This window comes from Pseudopipra pipra, chromosome Z (genome assembly GCF_036250125.1).
Source record: "Pseudopipra pipra isolate bDixPip1 chromosome Z, bDixPip1.hap1, whole genome shotgun sequence".
NCBI classification, from domain to species: Eukaryota; Metazoa; Chordata; class Aves; order Passeriformes; family Pipridae; genus Pseudopipra; species Pseudopipra pipra.
Genome location: NC_087581.1, coordinates 52,557,239 through 52,576,543, shown reverse-complemented (window position 1 = coordinate 52,576,543; position 19,305 = coordinate 52,557,239). Strand labels below are relative to the sequence as shown.

The following is a 19,305-nucleotide window of genomic DNA, read 5'->3' as shown; positions in this document are numbered from 1 at the left end:
GTTGGAAGGAGAAACTGGGGAAATAAAGTCCTGTCAGCATGACCTCAGTGCCAGGGTAGGTTATGGAACAGATTATATTGAGTGTTATCATGTGACACATACAGAACAACCAGGGAATCAGGCCCAGCCAGTATGGGTTTTAGAAAAGGCAGGTCCTGCTTGACCAAGCTGATCGCCTTTTATGACCTTCCTGGTAAATGAGGGAAAGGCTGTGGATGTGTCTACCTGGACTTCAGCAAAGCCTTTGACACTGTCTCCTGTGACATTCTGCTGGAGAAGCTGGCAGCCCCCAGCTTGGACAGGTGCACTCTCCACTGGATTGAAAACTGGCTGGATGGCCGGGCCCAGAGAGTGGTAGCAAATATGTTGCATCCAGTTGGCAGCTGGTTGCTAGCAGGATTCCCCAAGGCTCGGTTGTGGGCCCCAGTCCTGTTTAATATCTTTATTGATGGTGTGGACAAGGGGATCAAGTCTACCCTCCGTAAGTTTGCAGACAGCACTAAACTGGGCAGAGTGTTGATCTGCTGGATGTCGGAAGCAGATGCCTCTGTAGAGGCACTTGGACAGGTTAGATCACTGGGCCAAGGTCAGCTGTATGAGATTCAGTAAGACAAAATGCTTGTTCCTGCACTTGGATCCCATCAACCCCATTGCAGTGCTACAGGCTGGGGGAAGAGTGGCTGGAAGGCAGCCCAGCAGAAGAGGACCTGGGTGTGGTGGTTGACAGCCAGGTGAACATGAGCCAGCAGTATGAGTAGGTGACCAAGAAGGCAAATGGCATCTTGGCCTGCATCAAAGATAAGTTACATGTGGAATAGCATTGTCTTCCTTTTGAACAATTATTCTAGTTATTTTTGATTGAGCATAAAAGTATGTGATTGTCTATGAAAAATCTTGAGATTCAGTCATACAGCAGCTACTGCAAGGTAGAAATACCATCTGGATGTTTCGAGAGCTAATAAATCCACAGGTTTGCTAAGAACTTACACTCTGTTTTCTTTTAGTCATCTGTTTGAAATAATCTGACAAGAACATGAACAAGAACATGGACATGACACTGATGCTTTTATAAAATAATTTAAACCAAATCAGTGCTGCAAAAATTAATTTCTTTGGATCTATAACTTACCCAGTTTAAGGAAGGGTAAATGTGTAAGATTAAGGAAGTGTTTATTTGTAAACTATTAATGTTTACTCTGTTGCCTTCCTAAAAACTATGGTTCTTTAAAGTTATAATTTATCTAATTTTTCTTTATTCTTACTTCTTTCCTAATGAGTATTGTACCCAGATTATGTCTGATTGAACTTTTGGTATTTGGAAGTCCAGCACAGAAACATCTGGCCTTAGGTCTCATGATCTATGAAACTTGCCATCTTTTATACCGTAGGAATCATAGTCTGTTGTCATACTATCTATACTTTGGCTAACACATAAGCCTAGGCAGTCATGTTTTGTGGTAGTTGGGAATAAAATGCTAGGCAAGAAAACTCTGTATTTGAGGATTTGCTTGCCCATTTAGCCTGCTGTATTCAATAGAGTGGCAGCTGGATGTGAGGAACACAGCCAGTGAAAAACATGGTATAATTTAAAAGACTCTGTAACCTTAGGGAATGTTAACAACGAGTATAATTGATAATTATGTTAGTGTGGCAGCATTTGGTTATGAAGAGAGAAAGCAACGACATTTTATTTCTAAAATGTTTATTTTTTAAAAAGAAGTTAATAAACATGTACAAAATGTTTATTTGCTAAGTTTTTATTACAGTGATTTTTTTTTTATAGAAGTGAACTATTTCTTATGTAATATAGGAGTTGCAAAGAAGAAAATCCCCTATGTGAAGAATTACTCTCAGTGCCTCACTTTTCTGGAAAAAGTGAAAATTCAAGAAAAAAAGTGGTAGAAAACAAAATTTGAATAGTTAAAATAATTTGATATGCAAACTTCTAGATGAAACATACCCAGTATAATCAATGCATTTAATATAATTGAAGATGACAAAAGGTAGCCTTTATGCTATGATTTTTAACTAGGCTTTAAGAATTTTGTTAACTTAAAAGGGGAAAAAAAGGAAAATGACAGAAACAAACCAGAAAGCTGTACAACTGTGTCCTTGTTCTGGCTGGGACAGGATTAATTTTTTACAGTAGCTGGGAGGGGTCTGGCTAAGGCCTAGATATTATCCTATACCACCTCACCTCAATGCCAGGGGTGGAGCAAAGGGAGTCTTCTGGTCAGGTGTAGTGCGGCGGTGGTTTGCATATTGCAAGTTCTCGTGTGGTGAGCTTTCTCATGTGTGAATTATTCGCCTTTCTTGTACACCCTTTTTTTACTGTTGTTCCTGTTACCGTTCATTTTTCTTATCTCATTGCTGTTTCCAGTAAATTTTTCTTATCTGAAACCATAATCTCTACCTTTTGTACCTCCAATTCTCCTCTCCATCCTGCTGCAGGGGGAGATGGGAGTGATCTTGTGTTTCATGGTTTGGAGTGGTTTCAGTGGAAACACTAGATTGGGAACACCATTCCTAAACCATGACAACATGGTAAAAGCATTCAGTATTATAATTTTACTTACGGGGTGGGTTTTTTTCAAGGAGAGAGAAAAAGAAGCTTAACAGTGCTTTTGAAGGTGAAAAACTGAAGAAACAGCATTATATGACTGCACTATGCTTTAGAGTCTAAGGGATGTGTTGGGCAATAGGTAATATTGCATGAAACTTTACAAGGTGAGTTATGCCAGCAAAAAAAAAAAAAATTAAACATTTTGTTTAACAAATGAACAATGAAAAAAAGAATTATCTGTAATGGACATTTACAATTACCAATGAAATTTTTCATATGACCCTATGTAGAATTTAGTAATAATATAATAATAGTATTTGGGGAAAAAAACCAAATCCATTACATTTATAGTACTGAATAAGCTTTTAGGACTGTGACTATAAACGTGGAACAACTTAAGAGACATCTCTGTGGAGGGCTTTTGTATTTAATTTTTTTATAATGGACATCTTTAAAAGTCTTAGCTTTAAATTGAGTAGTAATGAAAGAAAATAGAATGTGTGGCAATGAAGGGACTGATACGGCCTACCTTTTAAAAGCTGTGGTCACAGACCTTTTTTGTGTTTCTTTTTAAATATAATAGTTTCATTGGAAGGCTATTTCCTGTTCAAATTCTAACGACTCTGTGTCTGATATTCTGAGCTACAAGACCTTAAAGGTCTTGATATTTCTCTTTTTTAAATACCATAGTCGTTAAAGAGTATTGTCTCAGGATGGAGAATTTTTCCAATAAACAAGAAAAGAAAAGGCTTTTATGGTCTAGTATAGAAGTAGCTAGTATGGATTTGTAAGGTTTTTAGTTGAAAATTATATACTTTTGGTTCTTTACCAGTGTGTTAAAAGATAAGTTCTTTCAGTACAGTTTTTATAAATCTGTGCAGTTTTAGACATTAATGTCAAACAAGACAGGAGTTCTGTAGCAGCTGCTTTTTCGAGCATAGTTCTGTGAAGGATTTGCCTCTTCTTTCTGAGTTTCTAAAGTGACACAAAGTGAGAAAGCTCAAATATTATGCCTAAATAACATTTCTTATTGCCACAATTAAAAAGGCAGCTCTGCAGAGGATGCACCATACATACCTTATGTTCCTGTTATTCCGGAAAAAAACCACAATACCATGCAGTCTTTCTGGGGAAAGTAATTGTTGTTCTCACACATTTTCCCACACCACTATGCAAATTTGTCTCAATACATATGATCCTCATCTAAAGCAGTTGAAAATAAATTAGATACTATAGTCTATTTTGAAATTATTCTTTTATATTTTATATATATTTTATATTTTCTTGGCTAAGAAGATTCTAAGAAAACATACAGTAGATATTTTAATTAGGCTTCTAAGAATCTCTTTTCTGTGCTTTAGTGATTACTTTAGTCTACTGGTTGGTAATTATTGTTGTAATTGAAAAGTATTTCTAAAACATCCATCATTCATAAAACATATTCATTTAACAATTATATTGATTGATGTAGTCTTAATTGGGGACAATGCCAGACTAATTCTGTCCTGTGTTTGTGTATGGCAATGGCAGAAAAGTTGATTAATGAATTTTTTTGGTAAGGCCTTAAACCATACCTAAAGAAGACATAATTGCACCAGGTTTATCCTTTTCTTAAAAAAACTTATTAAATATAATAGAACTGCAGGCACAAAAAAAAATTCTGAGAAGAGGCATCTTGAATCTGGAAAACCAGAAAAGGAAAAAAAAAACTTGCACTTGTATACAGACAGTTGTCAGATTTATGTGTTTAGTAACTGTTCGACTAATAAGGAGATAAGGAGAGCCACTAGATTTAGTGGATAGATTCCGAATGTTTGTGGACTTCTTGTCTAAGAGTGGTTTGTTTATAAATGTTGAATCTTGGATGTTGGGATCACTTTAGAATTCCTGCTGCAGGATAACTGAGACAAAGATGATACGGGACCATTTCACTCAAGAGCTACTCAGAAAATGGCCATTTCTTCTTTACTTAAGGTTATGAAATCACATTATCCTTTGTTCCTTTCTTCTGCCATAACTACTTAGGAGTTTCATTGCAACTCCAGATGGCGTGTTCCTCTTTTGAAGTCACTGCCTTTGACCAGTAGTGTTTGATTAAGTTTATATAAATGAGAATTCTCTTCTTGTTTTTGAACATCTCTTACCAGTCCCAAATACCAGCAAATCCAAAAAAGCAGTGCTGATTCCTTTGCTTTCTATTCTCAACATTTTGCTTTCTGCGGCTCAAAGAACTAGGGAGAGACAATAGGCAGAACACATGATTTTAGTTTTAAATTCTTGGCCTATAAATTGTAGGCCTAGAAATGCCTAGAAAACAGGACTAAGCTGCATTGTTTGAAAAACCCGTAGATATTAAAAATAGTAGTATATGTTATTTGTCAAAAATGTGCATTTTCACAGTCCTTTTTCAAGGCTTTTGACAATATTATGATTCAATGGCTGCTATAGCTGCCTTAGAGCACTGCATTCTCATATTACAGCCTTGGATGGAAGGCACAACTTTCTCTTTCATCCACAGTGAGGACTGTGTTTCTTCAGTTATATTTAATTCCCACTCTCTTATTGGTGACTGTTATAATGTCAGAATTTGGGAGAAAAACTATTTTCAATAGGGTTACAAATTTAATTAGAGATACTTAGAATCTCTCTTTGAAAAATATAAAGAACGTATCTTAAGTGTGTGGTGGATAATAATTGATGACTATAAAAGTAACATTTAAATGTAAGTTTATGACAACATCAAATGTGGAAATTCTGCAGGGGGAACAATGCAAGATGATTTTATTAAAACTTGTTTCAAAGTTCTTTGTGGCATTCAAAATATTTAGTAAGTAAAACCATCATGAAGACTGTTTTGGTTTTGGTTTTTTTTTTATATGCAATAAATGTCTTTTTTTACTGGAAGAATATGGTATTCTTTTTGTAAATGCTGTGTATGCTTCAGCAAAGTATGGGAAGTAGGTGAAAGGTAACTTGGAAAATTTAAATAGAGATCTTGAATACATATTAAAAGAAACAAATATGGATTATGTTCTTTTATAGAAAGAATTTTTGATTTCTTCCTTTTCTTTTACAAGTCTTTATTTTAAACAGTAATACAATTTTAAAGGATTTTTACCGCAGAAAATTGGGCAAAAAACTTTTACTGTGTCAGAGTAGAGCTCAAGAAATTATAGTTTTTAAATGGATTTCTTGTGTAAGCTCTACATAGTTTTCAAAAAAAAATTAAATATTCAGCCTACTTATACATTCAAAACAGTAGGAATTTCAGATTGAATAGTAGTATCTCAGGCCACTGCCATCACTGCTGCTGCCTGCTGTGTGATTACAGATGACATCTTCTGTGCTGTAAAGCAGCTGGAAACAGTTATGCAACTAAAGATAGATAAAGGAAATGATTGTTAAGGTGATGGTTTGAAAGTGTAAGCTGAGTTATGAAAAATCTTACCAATTCTCTTATCCCCTTTTAGCTTTGCTAGGGCAATAAAGAGATATATTCTGTAAGATAAGAAGTAGTATCAGAAAAAAGCTTCAATGATTTGGCTAATTTTCTGTACTTATGGTGCTGCAGTTTGACATATCCCTGTTTTCAAATTGTGGATACATTGACATCCTTTTTTTAAGATAGTGCCTAGTGGCAACAATTTTCTTTTATTGTCCTGCATATGGATGGAATGGGAGCTCTAGAGGTAAAACTTGTATAATGCTAGAGGACATTCTCAAATATTTAGATTGGCTGTAAAATAATCCAGAAAATTTGATAGCCATGGTGCTTTGATTGTACCTAGTCAAAGCATTTTGTGCTGAAGTGTGGAATATTATATATGGAAAAAATGTTGTTAAATTAAGAAATGTGTTAGGTTATAGTTTCTAGATGTTTTATATGTGCAAGTTACTGTTTAACTTAAAAATTAAAATGGTTATTTAAAAGTTATCTAGAAACATGCTAAAGGTAATATTTGAAGTATTTGAAAATAAGGGTCTCATGCAAGAATTAAAATAGTACATTGGCATTAACTGAAATTAATAATAGGTCATGAGTTCTTTAAATCTAGAATGACTTTAAAGACTGAATTGTGAAGTTGTAAAATAATGAGATTAGTTTTTACAAATCCTCATTTAGAAATCAAATTGAACAAAAAATACCAGTCTGCTAGTTTTTTATCCACTGAAGAGTCTTGTTTACTTAATGTTACATGCCACAGGTTGTGGGTTCTGTTAAATATCTGCCAGTGCATAAGAAGTAGATTCTGTTTAGGATTAGATAATTTCTTCAGATTATTCCATACACAGTAATGTCGGTATAAAAGTCTACCTTTGGATTTTATTGAAACATTAATGGTTTCTTTTGTTTGTTTTTTTTTTTTTTTCTGAAAACTTACTGTGTATTTTATTCAATAGGTACTATAGTGCTCAAAAAGACAGGTCTTCTCAGATCTGCATCATATGAAATGTTATACTGCCTAACACTTCATATTTTACTTAGCATTTGCATTAATGTATACAGGGCATTTGGAAACACATGAAAGTCTAACGTTTAGTTTTAAGCTTACCAAAGTGCTATCAATCATTATGAGAAACCATATCTAACTTTACACTTTCTGCTTTAGTTCTGCTATGATTTTCTTAAACACATAAGTACTATGATTTTTTTCAAAGGGCCCAACAGCCCAGCTGATTAATTTTCCTCTAGAGCTAAGCAATTGATTCAGAGAAAACTCCAGGTAGACTGAAGTATTTGGATTTTTTTTTTTGCCCCGCAAGGTGTTCTGTGCAACTATAATACAAAATTTGCCTGACATTCTCTATGATTGATGCTGTCCTGTCATATCTGAAACTCACTGAAGTCATAGCAAGAATCTTAACTGGCTGAAGTGCATAGGGAAGTAAAAGAGTAAGAGTGATGAGTATTTACCAATAACAGACTCTGTCAACACAATGATTCTAAAAATGCTGGAATGAGTTTGTATGTTATAAATATGACCTATTAATGTTTATCCAGACTAAGGAAGGACTCATAGCTTGTATTTAAAACAATAGCATGTGTGTCAAAAAGTGGGATATGTCTATTAGCTGCATTTCTACAGTATGTCTATGAATCCATAATTAAACATCGTGATTTATACGTAGATAGAGATATAGTGTAGATGTGCATATTCAACAAAAGTGCTCATAAAAAAATCTATTCAAGAGTTAGGTACACATTGCTTTTACAAACTGTAGGTCTGAGAACAAATGCTTATTACAGTAAATATAAACATTACAAAGTAATCTTAGAAATCCCATGGAGTTTCCCGTGTATGTTTGTACTGGAAGGTGAATTGTTTTATCAGAAAGAAGAAATATCCAATTGGAACTAAGTATAATTTTATATAGGACTTCTGTGAGTGCACTTCTTCCTTTTGATTGACATTGAAAAAGAAAACATACACACACGCAAAAGTGCTCTTCAGTTGTAAACATTATATGAATTGGAAAAGCAAGAAGTATCTGTTGTATCAGCCTGGCTGTTCTATAATATTTTTTCTAATAGGCCTAATGTTTTTTGGTAAAAATAGTTTTTTAACATTACACTTACTAGAAGTGGAAAATTGTTACAGTGATACCATGGGTTAAAATAAGAGACCTGAAAAATATTTCATTTTAAGCTAAATTGTACATAGGTTAAATTTCTTGAGTAGCTACCGAAGAAATTGACAGCTACATCACTTTCATGTTGATGAATGGTACTCCTAATATGTTTTGAAAAGAACTGGGCCTATTAAGATAGGGACTTACAGATTTGCACCGGAATCAGGTTCTCTAGGACCATTTGTCTCAAAATATACAATATTTCGCTGTAATGGTAAACAGAAATATGACAGAATGATACTTTTTATGCAGCTTAATAACAAGTGTTTAATCTTCTTTATAGAAAAAAATGGGTTATTAGTATTTTAAATACTTTGACAGAATTTGGAGTTTCAGAACAGAGTTCTTTTCCCATATTATTCCTAATAATAAAAATTCTAAGAAATGGAATTCTTTCTTAACGAAGATTGGCTTTTTTGCCATCAGAGGAGGGCTGTGTCATACTAACTGTCAGAGAGCAGCAATGACTGACTGCTCTTTCGAGCACTGGGAGTGAAGAGGGAAAAGCCAAATGGCAGGGAAGGGACCTTGCTGATGCCCATCCTGCTGCCTCCAAGGGAGGCGAGTGGGGCAGGCACCAGAGTGGTAGCCTAGTTCTGCTTAGAGTCCAGGTCATCAGAGAGTTAAACTCTATTAGCGTACTGAAGGCCCTGACACTGGTTCTGCTAAGTAACAGCAAAATTTCTGATCAATTGTGCTAATTTTTTTATCTTGATGTTCTTTTTTTCTTCTGAAACATTTTTATATTTTACTTCTTCCTATGATTAGAGAAAGTCTTGTATTAGATAAATTCTTAGATTTCTTAAGAAGAAATTAATATTAACCATCTAAAACAGTACTTAAAGACTGAATAATCAAATGTTGCTTTTTTTCCATAAACCAAGACTGAAAGAAATAATTGCTCTATTTTGACAAGTGAACCAAAGAAGTATGACATAGAAGTCTTGCAGGAATGCATGCATGAAAACAAGGCTGTCATGTTTACAAAATGATTTTTTTTGTATGGTGAATTTTTCAGATAGTAAACTATACTGATATTTTTCTGAGGAGCACAAACTTCTTTTGGCTATCCTTTAAGGAGAAGAGCTAGGAATAAATATAAATACACAATTTTGATTGTGCAGCTATTTTATGAAAACTCTAAATTGTTCCGATCTGTTACTATTTTTGCATTAACATATGTCTGTTATACAGTTCCTTTTACACCAGTCATAGTGTTCTGCAAGAATAGTCAAATAAAGGACGGATTTGAGCTATAGGTATTGAATGGAGTTAGCATCACATTCTGTAGAAACTCTTCAAGATCCTTCTGAAGAGAAGAGGGATGTGTTACCATGTCTATAATAAGTAGTATCATACATAAAGTAAGAGCTTTATTTTCAGTATTCCTTTTGTCTCAGTTCTCTAAAGCACTGTTTAATGTTTTCCATTTAACTTCTACTTTTAATTATGGTGTCTTTTATTGCAGTAACATCTGTTAAGTCTTATATTCAAAGGCTGATCTTTTCTTGATATTTTATAAGATGTATTTGGTTTACATCCAAGCTTTTTCACCAGCAAGATGACTGAGTTTCAGCTACGTCCCAAAATGTCAAAAGTCTTTGAATTGTTATTTGCAAAGGGGTATTCTGTAGCTTCTAAGAATTTAAGAAAACAGTATTTCCATGAAATATTTCATGGTGTTGTGCTGTTAATTGAGAAGTGCAAGATATTAGACTTTAAAGGACCTTCATGTTTGTTTTGGAAGAGCAAAATCAGAAATGTGCAGTTCTGCTACCTGTAGGTCTACACTCCTATATGACCAAAAACTATCAAAAAACTTCAATCTGTTTTTCTAGTAGTGCCTCTTGATAAATTGCCAATGAACACTGTAGTTGCTTTATAGAAAAATATTGCTTGCAAGAAAAATAATGGATTTACTAATTTATTTTGTTGCCGAAACATTATGTGCATCTGAATATTATGTTTGTTCCACATATAGTTGCTGCAGTATGAATAGTATTATTAAATACTAAATAGTAGACATTAGATATACTGACTAATAAGTTTCCACTTTTTATGTAATTTTTTTCTTTAGTTTTGGTAATAAGTCATCACTGCTTGTAAGAACGACCTAAAACAGGTAAAAATAACTCCACTAATGCTTTGCTTCCGTTATAAAGACTCATGGGATTTAGTGTATTAGTTTGAATAGGGCAGTGGATTTAACCTGTGTTTTAGCGACACAGTTGTTGAGTAAAATGAGTACAAAGCAAGATGACACTGGGTTTATGATATGTTATAGTGTTTTACTCTGGATTTTTGTGTTCTAAATATTTGCGATGATGTGTGGAACTTCCAGAAAGTAGTTATGGACAGAAATTATAAGTACACAGAAAGTAATTTTACCCTCTAATGTATGTATTTTTAGTTTCCATTTATAATAGTGAGAATTACTTGTCTAAATCAAAAAAAATTAAGAAAGCTACTACTGTGATTAAGGTAAAAGAACTGATTTCTTTAAACTGAAGAAATGCAAGATACTATGAAATTTATCTCAGCATTTATTTTACTGGTTTCCCTCTGTAGCACTCTACTCAGAAGCATGCATAAGGTGTACTATTCAACACTAATTTTATAATTCCATACATAAATGATTCCCTTGTTAATCTAATACTTCCAGGGAACAAAATGTTGTACATTTTGGTACTTCTAGTCTACCTTTTTTCATTATTTAACCATTTTGCTGTATCTGGTTTACAGATTCTAAAAATGGAATGGGGAGGAGAGTATTCACTTGATTCTTCCAATTTAGACTGTTTGTTAAATGTCCTTCCTGGAGAATTGGAATTTCAACAAATCCTGAGTGATGTTGATGAGAAAATAAAGAACAACTCTTCCAGGTAAAGAGTATTTTATTTGTATCCAAAATATTAATGAAAGTCATTACAAAGAAATGTGGCTTACCTTTTCTAGTTGTAGATTAAAATTCTGATAAATATTTCAACAGTAATTCTATCTAAACCACCTGAGCATTTAACAGATTTTTAATGCCATATAATTATTGTGCTATAGTCTTTCTCTTTATGGTACTTTTAACAGCTGAATCATCTTAATCTTAGGTTTTATTGCAGTAGGTGTGATAGTGAAGGAAGAAAATGTGAATTCACATGACAGTTGTGTTTCCTACAACTATTAGATGGAATTTTTATTCTATAAAAGAGCTACAGAATTTGACAAAAAGCAACATTTGAACTCGGTATGTTCTTTAAGCATTTGTAATGGAAGTAGAACAAGGAAGTAAGTTAATATATGTAGAATTTCTTATGTAATCTGTTGTATTACCTATTTCAGTTAAAATTCTTGTGCTGCAATAGAAAGTTTTCTAAGTAGAATTTGAAATATATTTCTTTGCCCACTTCTTTGTAACATACTGATTTCCAAGACTTCTGAAAGAATTCATTGTTGATGCAATTTTTTGCATGACTACAACATAATTAGCTCAAGGTTCTGTGCCTTATTTGTGGCTTAATTCTTTAGTACCTTTTTAATACTTTCATTGTGAAAGATGCTCTTAAGTAAATAGACTTATTGTCCATTAAAAAAAAATAAGTGTACATTCAGAGATAAAACATATGACATAATTTAATACTGAATTTTGAAAATCCTTGCCCTTGGATAACAGTGCATCTTACACAGTTTTATGATTTCAAAGAACTCTCTTCATGACATCTATTTTAAGATTGTATAATTTTAATGTCGCTCACATTTGTGAGAGGAGGTCTTTGCTGTTCCCAAGCAGCTTTCTGAAGAATGGAAGTAAACCATTGCCTTATCTTGCTGAAAACTGTCTTAGATCATCTCTGAGTTATTGTTATATTGGTTATGCCAGGCTGAGAGATTTTCCAGGGAGAGGGGGTTATTTATATCACTCTCATCTCATATTTTCATTTAAAAACTTAGTGTTTACTAAAGTATTTACAATATTAATAATCCCAGGGTAATAATGATATTGAAGATCTGGGAAGTATGCTGTTGAGGACTACTGCATAGTACAATTTCATGTTACAGTTTTTCAGCAGTTGACATGAGTGAAACGTAGATAGAGTTTAGTTGATGTCATAACGCAGTTAATTACACAGGTAATTAAGTTTTGAGTGTCTATGGTCTTATGTATCTGGAAAAAACAGAAACAGCATTTTTTGCAGAACCGTTGTCACCTCTTCAGCTACCAAATAAAAGTGATTTTGTTGTCATTATGCAGAGACAGCCTTAGAGTTAGCAAGATTATTATCAAGATGAACGTTTAGAATTAATGCTTTACTACTGTTTTTGGTTTCAGTGTGTGTAAAATGTATGCTGCTTGTGGAGAAAGCTTTTAGCTGTGGGAAAGCAAGCCAGCTGTCCATTCCTTTTAGTGGTACTTTATGTCACCGTTTTGTGTTACATTTTACATTAACATCATCACAGTGGAACTGTTCTGAAGAAGGCTGATTGTGACTTGTACCTAGTCCTACAAATTAGAAGGACCTTTCATTGTAAGTTTTGTAAGATCCTAAAGATATTTTATCAAAGGAGAGCATGAAACTGGATTGCCAGGAAAAGTTTTGTATTTTTGCTGAATTGACACCTAAACTGGTTTTTAATCTAATTTTCACAAGGAAACCCAAAAAGTAGCTCTGTAGTTACCAGCTGATATTTTGCTTCTCTAATATGTCAGTTTCAGAAATCGAGAAGAGTTTAAAAGGAGATGGTGACAGCAGCTGATGTGACTTTTAAATTAAAAAGAGTCCTTTTATTGCAAATATCTTAGAGGTATAATGGAATTAAATAATTTTCAAGTTATCATTGATCTTTGTGAGTGGTATGATAAGAGCAGATCGTTGTGCTATGGTGATATAGTTGAAATACAATCCATTTTTCATCAGATAGATTTATGCTTTTATTAGACCACCAAGAATGAACACAATTGTATATAGCATATATATATTTTTAAAAATGAAACATTGTGTAAAAAATTGTGAGGCAAAAGTTTGTAAATCACTTGAATGGTCATTTATTGCTTTCCTACTGAATAGATTTTATTAAATTGTGTGACATGGCAAATCAGAAATGCTTTTCAGCAGTTGAATTTCCTTCCTTGTTTTTCTATTATACCAATTCTATTTGGTGCTGTAACAAAACAAAGGCTGTCTGTGTGAAATTGTTTTATTTGTAAATTTGAAGGTAGTAAGTGGTTCATTCATTCACTATTATATAACAGTTTTCTCCCCGGCCGGCCCTGGCCACACTGAGGGGCTTTCTCCCCAGCTGGCCCCACCATGCCAAGGGGGCTTCTCCTGGCGGCCATGGGGGCTGCAGCCCCGGAGGACAGGAGAGGAGGAACTTCAGAGTGCACAGAGGTTTGCCAGTCCAATTTGTGGGAGGGGGAGGGGGTCCGATGGGCCATGGGGTCCCCAGACAGGCGGGAGGGTGGACAGAGCAGTCCTGCTTGGAGGGTTGTGAGTGGGCAGTGCGAGAGAGACCTGTAGTAAAATATGTCCATGGGCAGGATGGGCTCGCTAGCCTTCTGGCAGTCATCCTAGGAGAAGGACAACTCTAATTCCAAACCCGGGTAGACAGAGCTCGCTTGGCCCTGTAAGGCCATCCATCCAAGAGAAGGATACTCTAATTAAACCTATGTCCTGAGGACCTTGCTGTCACCATCCAAGCTCACTAGGTCCTGGCAGATGAACCTTAGGAGTAAAGGGTAGGTCCAGTTCTGCTCATGCTGCGTCTCACCTAAAAAATCCATTGCGCAGGCTCGAAGGATATGTCCACATTTGTAAAGCCCTGTAGCGACGGGCGAGGGACGAAACGGCAGGTGAAAGGTGCACTGGAAGCCGCAGACCCAACCCTGCATGCAGGAGGTTTGGGACATTGGTCACCTGAGACTGCTCCCAGAGATGACAGTCTCTTGGGGCAGCATCCTGAATGACCAAGCAGCCTTTTTCAAGGAAAGCACTGCTTGCTCCACACGGAGAGGGGCCTAGAAAAGATGACCTAACCAAAGCTCATCTCCACCCTTCACCCAGTTGATTAACCACGGCCAACGGGCATCTTCTGATGCGGTCAAACAAAGTCTAAGAAACAAAGGCATACACTTGCCTCCAAAGGTGTACCCAAACTGACACTCACATGCTGGAACATCAGAACCATGCTTGATACTGTGGATAGTGGTTGTCCTGAGTGTCATTCTGCCCTAATTGCCCACAAACTGTCACGTCTCAATATCGGCATAGCTGCTCTCAGTGAAGATCGTCTCCATGAGGAAGGCAGCCTTAGAGAGCATGGTGCCGGTTACACACTCTATTATTGGTCAGGTAAACCCAGAACTGAAAGGCATCTCTCAGGATTTGGCTTCATGATTAAAAACTCTGTTGTCCCTAAACTTGAAGTTCTGCCGGCAGGTCATTCTTATCACATTATCTCCCTACGCCTTCCACTACACAACAAACAACAAGTTGTCCTCTTTAGTATATGTGCCCCAACTCTCCAAGCTGACCCTGCCAAAAAAGATAAATTTTACACCATCCTGCGCCGCCTTACCCAAAAGGTGCCTGCAGATGATAAGATCATTATCCTTGGTGATTTCAATGCCAGAGTAGGAAAGAAATTTGAAGCCTGGAAAGGAGTATTAGGCAAGCATGGTGTTGGAAACTGCAACGATAATGGTCGCCTTCTGCTAGAGTTTTGTGCGGAGCAGCAGCTCACCATTACCAATGCTATCTTTCAGCAGAAAGATAGTTTGAAGACAACCTGGATGCACCACAGATCTAAGCATTGGCACTTCATCGATTATGTCTTGGTGTGACAGAGAGATGTTCATGCCGTAAACTTAACTTCCACCTTAAGTTCAAACCTAAAAGGGGCAGTATTCCAAGGAGGAGACTCCAAGTTAATGGTCTTCAAACAGCTACAGTGAGAGACAGATTAGAAGCAAACCTTCAAACTAGGATCGAAGATCATTCCATAGATCCCTCTCCTGAAACACTTTGGCAACATATTAAAAATAGCATCCTGCAGTCCTCTGAAGAATCCTTAGGGTTCTCCTTCAAGAAGAACAAGGACTGGTTTGATGAAAACAATCAAGAGATCCAGGAACTGTTGTAAAGAAGAGAACTGCTCACCAAGCACACCTTGCTCACCCATCTTGTCATGTAAGAAAAGCAGCGTTTCATCTTGCATGCAGCAAGCTCCAACAGAAACTTAGTGACATACAGAACAAGTGGTGGATCGATCTAGCAGAAAAAACTCAATTATGTGCAGATACGAGTGATTACAGAGGATTCTATGAAGCCTTGAAAACAGCACACGGGCCTACATACCAGGTCCAGAGCCCTCTATTCAGTGCAGATAGTAAAATGCTTCTGACAGATAAAATCTCCATTCTGAATTGATGGTCTGAACACTTACAGACTCTTTTCAGTACCAACCATGTAGTTCAAGGCTCAGCAATTCAGTCCATCTCACAACAACCGCTGAAGAATGAATTGGATATTACCTTTACTATGGGAGAAACACTTAAGGCCATACAGCAGGTGAAAACTGGCAAGGCAGCTGGGGTTGATGAAATTCCACCTGAAGTCTGGAAGTATGGAGGCCAAGCACTCCATGCTAAATTTCATGAGTTTGTGGTGCGCTGTTGGGAACTAGGCAAACTACCATCAGACCTTCATGATGCAGTCATCATCATCTTGTATAAGAAGAAAGGAGATAAAGACTGTTCAAATCATTGAGGTATTACTCTGCTCTCCATTGCTGGCAAAATCCTGGCAAGAATACTTTTGAACAGACTATAGCAGAAGAACTTCTACCTGAAAGCCAATGTGGTTTCAGAGCCAACAGGAGCACCACAGACATGGTATTTGTTCTCAGACAACTGAAAGAGAAATGTAGGGAACAGAACAAAGGCCTCTAAGTAACCTTTGTGATTTCACCAAAGCTTTTGATGCTTTGAGCAGAAAAGGTCTGTGGCAGATTTTGGAATGTTTAAGTTGTCCCCCCAAGTTCCTCAGGATGATCATCTTATTTCATCTTATTTCATGGGTCATTTACCACCACCACTTGTGACCCTTCCATCAACACTGTCTCCGTACAATCCTAAATATCTGCTGGACTGATTACGTGACTATTACATCTGTTCTTGAACAGGCAGCAGTTATGAGTATTGAGGCCATGTTGATGAGAACACAGCTGTGCTGGGCAGGACACGTCTCAAGGATGAAGGACCACCGCCTCCCTAAGATCGTGCTTTATGGTGAACTTGCCACCGGCTGCTGCAAGAGAGGAGCCCCGAAGAAAAGATACAAAAAGACTCCCTGAAACAACATCTCAGCCTTGGCTACATTGATCTTCCTGATCGGTCTACTCTGGCCTCAAATCGGAAGGCCTGAGGACACACTATCTATAATGCTGCTGCTTCTTTTGAGAATGCACACAGGTTCACTCTCAAGGAGAAATGACAATGCAGAAAGAACCGTGTCTTGTCGATACCACCTAAGGAGTCTTTCTGCTGTGCCTTTTGCTACTGGACTTTGTCTATCCCGCATTGGCCTCTTTAGCCACCAGCATGCTTGCAGCAAATGTGGGTAGAGTCCTTCCCAAATCTTCATTTGTGAAGCCTAGCCATGATGATTATATAACAGAACTGATGCCTTAAGCCACTAATGTTTTTTTATTTTTCTAATATTTGTAAGGCTTGTAAGTTTCATAAGTAGTGGAAGTAGATTTTAAAAGCAGCAAACCCCCCCCCTCCTTTGTCCCTTGTCCCTTTCCCTTTCTCTAGCACCCTTGTTTACACATTCCTTAACCCTCTTACCCCATTCTATGCTCCCTATATCAATCCTACCCCTGAATATAGCAGAAATGTTTAGTCTTTTGTCAAGGCAAGGCCTAGATTGTTGGCAGAACAGCATATCAGGGCCTAAACCACAGAATACGGTCAAGAATTAGGTAACTGTGTTCCCTTTGTGCTCTGATGATGGTGAAGATGGGATGAACATGGGGTCCCAAAACCCCCAGACCCATTTCTCAGGGGGTGGACCCCAGGGCGGACCAGAGTAAAGACCACAGGGTGGACACATCTGGGATTGGATGGATGGTATTATAAAATGTAACCTCTCAGGCAGGGCCCGTGCGCGTCTTGTAACATCTGAGCCTTGGCAAAATAAACCCTTTCTTATCTCACCCCTAATTAACTCCTCTGGAGATTTTTTCAGCATCAAAATTCCAGAAGGCAACAGAACCCTTACTACACTTGAATGTTAACTTTATTTTTACAGCAGTTTTTAGAAGTAGGTAAATACGAACTCTCAAAACTATTGTCATTGCTGGCCAGTTTTATGTAGAGTGATAGTCTCAGGTTATTCTCAAGCACGAAGTTGTATTCATCAGGATAGCCTTTTCATAGAATCATAGAATCATAGAATCAGCTGGGTTGGAAGGGACCTCCAAGATCATCAAGTCCAACCCTTGATCCACCTTCAGTGAGGTCACTACTAATAAGTGCTTACTTAGCTGCCACATACATCTGCAGAATCAGATCTTTGACTGCACTGCATTGCATCTTTTTCTGTAACTGTTTAATATAAATTGTAATAATTATTTGAGAATTAACAAGAATTAGAGACTATCTGGAAAGTATGACATGGTCCAGCTGTTGATCATAACTTTGCTGATTTGCCAAGAAATGCTTCCCATTTACATTACAAATAAGGGATAGAGAAGTTTCAAAGAGGATGTTAAGTCAAACCATCTCATTCCATTTTCCTGTATCAGAACTGGAGTGTGCATGGCCTTATGTGTTTTTAAACTGAGATGTGCTGCAAGAGTTACCGTTCTCTTTTATTTTGAAGAAATTTGAGGCTTGATCTCCTCTAGAGTTTTCAGGAAGCAGCTTACCACACATTCCTGTTATTCAAGAAATTTAGCAAAGTCTTGGAACCTCCAACCAAAATCCCAAGAGTGGTCCAGAATTTTTAACTAGAACTAATTGTAGAGTAATAAACCCCATGATTTAATCAGCTGTACTCAGATCTACTATTTATCACAGCTCTTGAAAAGAATTTGACGCTTTTGAGTGAATGTAACCTGCTCGCTGTACAAACCTATTACTTTGGTGTTTACCTGATGTCTCAGTTTAACAAAGTTGCAACTTTGAAATTAAGAAACTTCAGGTGAAAGTGTGGAAAAGGAAGAAGACAGGTCTTTATTAACAAAATCCGAATAAACAACAAATGGTGCAATCAAAACTTTCAAAAAAGAAACAAAACAAAGTCCCAGTTCCCCAGGGGTGTGGGGGGGGGGGGGTTGAAGGGCTGAAAGCAGAAGTGTTCCCGGCAGCTCAACAGCTGCTCGCAGCCACGTGAGCGGCCGGTGGCTTCGCAGCCAGCAATGAGAGAGTCCTTTTTTCCACAGGCACAGTTTCAGGTCAGGCAGCTCTGATAATGCAGCCTCGCTCCGAGATCAATCGCTTTCTCTCTCTCTCAGTTGTCCTCCATGAGGTGTCCGGTGGGGAAGAAACTTCCCCTCAGGAAAAAGGAGGGGGCCGGAAAAAAAAAACCAACCAACCCCCAAAAAAACCCAACCGAAAGTAGCTCCTGCTCTGTCTGTCGGTGGAGAAACCCATCCACCAGACAAAGGATTCCCGAGCCGTGGTCCCGGCCCCTCTTTCGAGGGCACCTCCCCCTCCCACCGCTGCCCGGCGCGTGCGGCTTCGCTCAGTCCCCCCACTCCTGACTCCCCCCATCCGGGAAGAAACCATGGGGGGAGAGGACGGGACACTGGGGAAAGAATTCCAACATCTCTTTTCAAACCTATGACACCTGAGAATTTAGTGCTTATGAAGATATTAGAGTAACGTTACTAAAATCTTTCTCAAAATAGTAGCTGTCTAATCACTTCACTGGACTAATTGCTAGGAAGAAATAATTAAACTGAGAAAGGAATGTAATTTTTTTCCTGTTCAGGCTGTGTTGTCTTTGTGCATAATAACTGAGCTTAGTATAGTTGTTCCTTACCAACTTGCTAGCTGGACACCTCAGAATTTCTCAGAAATTGGCTATTTTATTGACGTTAAGTTTCTTTACTCC

The 19,305-nt window shown here is 37.1% G+C and overlaps 1 protein-coding gene across 6 annotated transcripts in view; it reads left to right on the top strand.

Annotated features, from left to right (window-relative positions):
* Positions 1-19,305, top strand: part of KIAA0825 (KIAA0825 ortholog) — a 249,849-nt gene that overhangs the window by 23,970 nt on the left and 206,574 nt on the right. For all 6 annotated transcript variants that reach the window (XM_064643221.1, XM_064643219.1, XM_064643220.1 and 3 more), the window contains one exon: positions 10,937-11,076. In XM_064643221.1, coding sequence (XP_064499291.1) covers positions 10,937-11,076 — 140 coding nt within the window. The remainder of the gene's footprint in view (positions 1-10,936; positions 11,077-19,305) is intronic.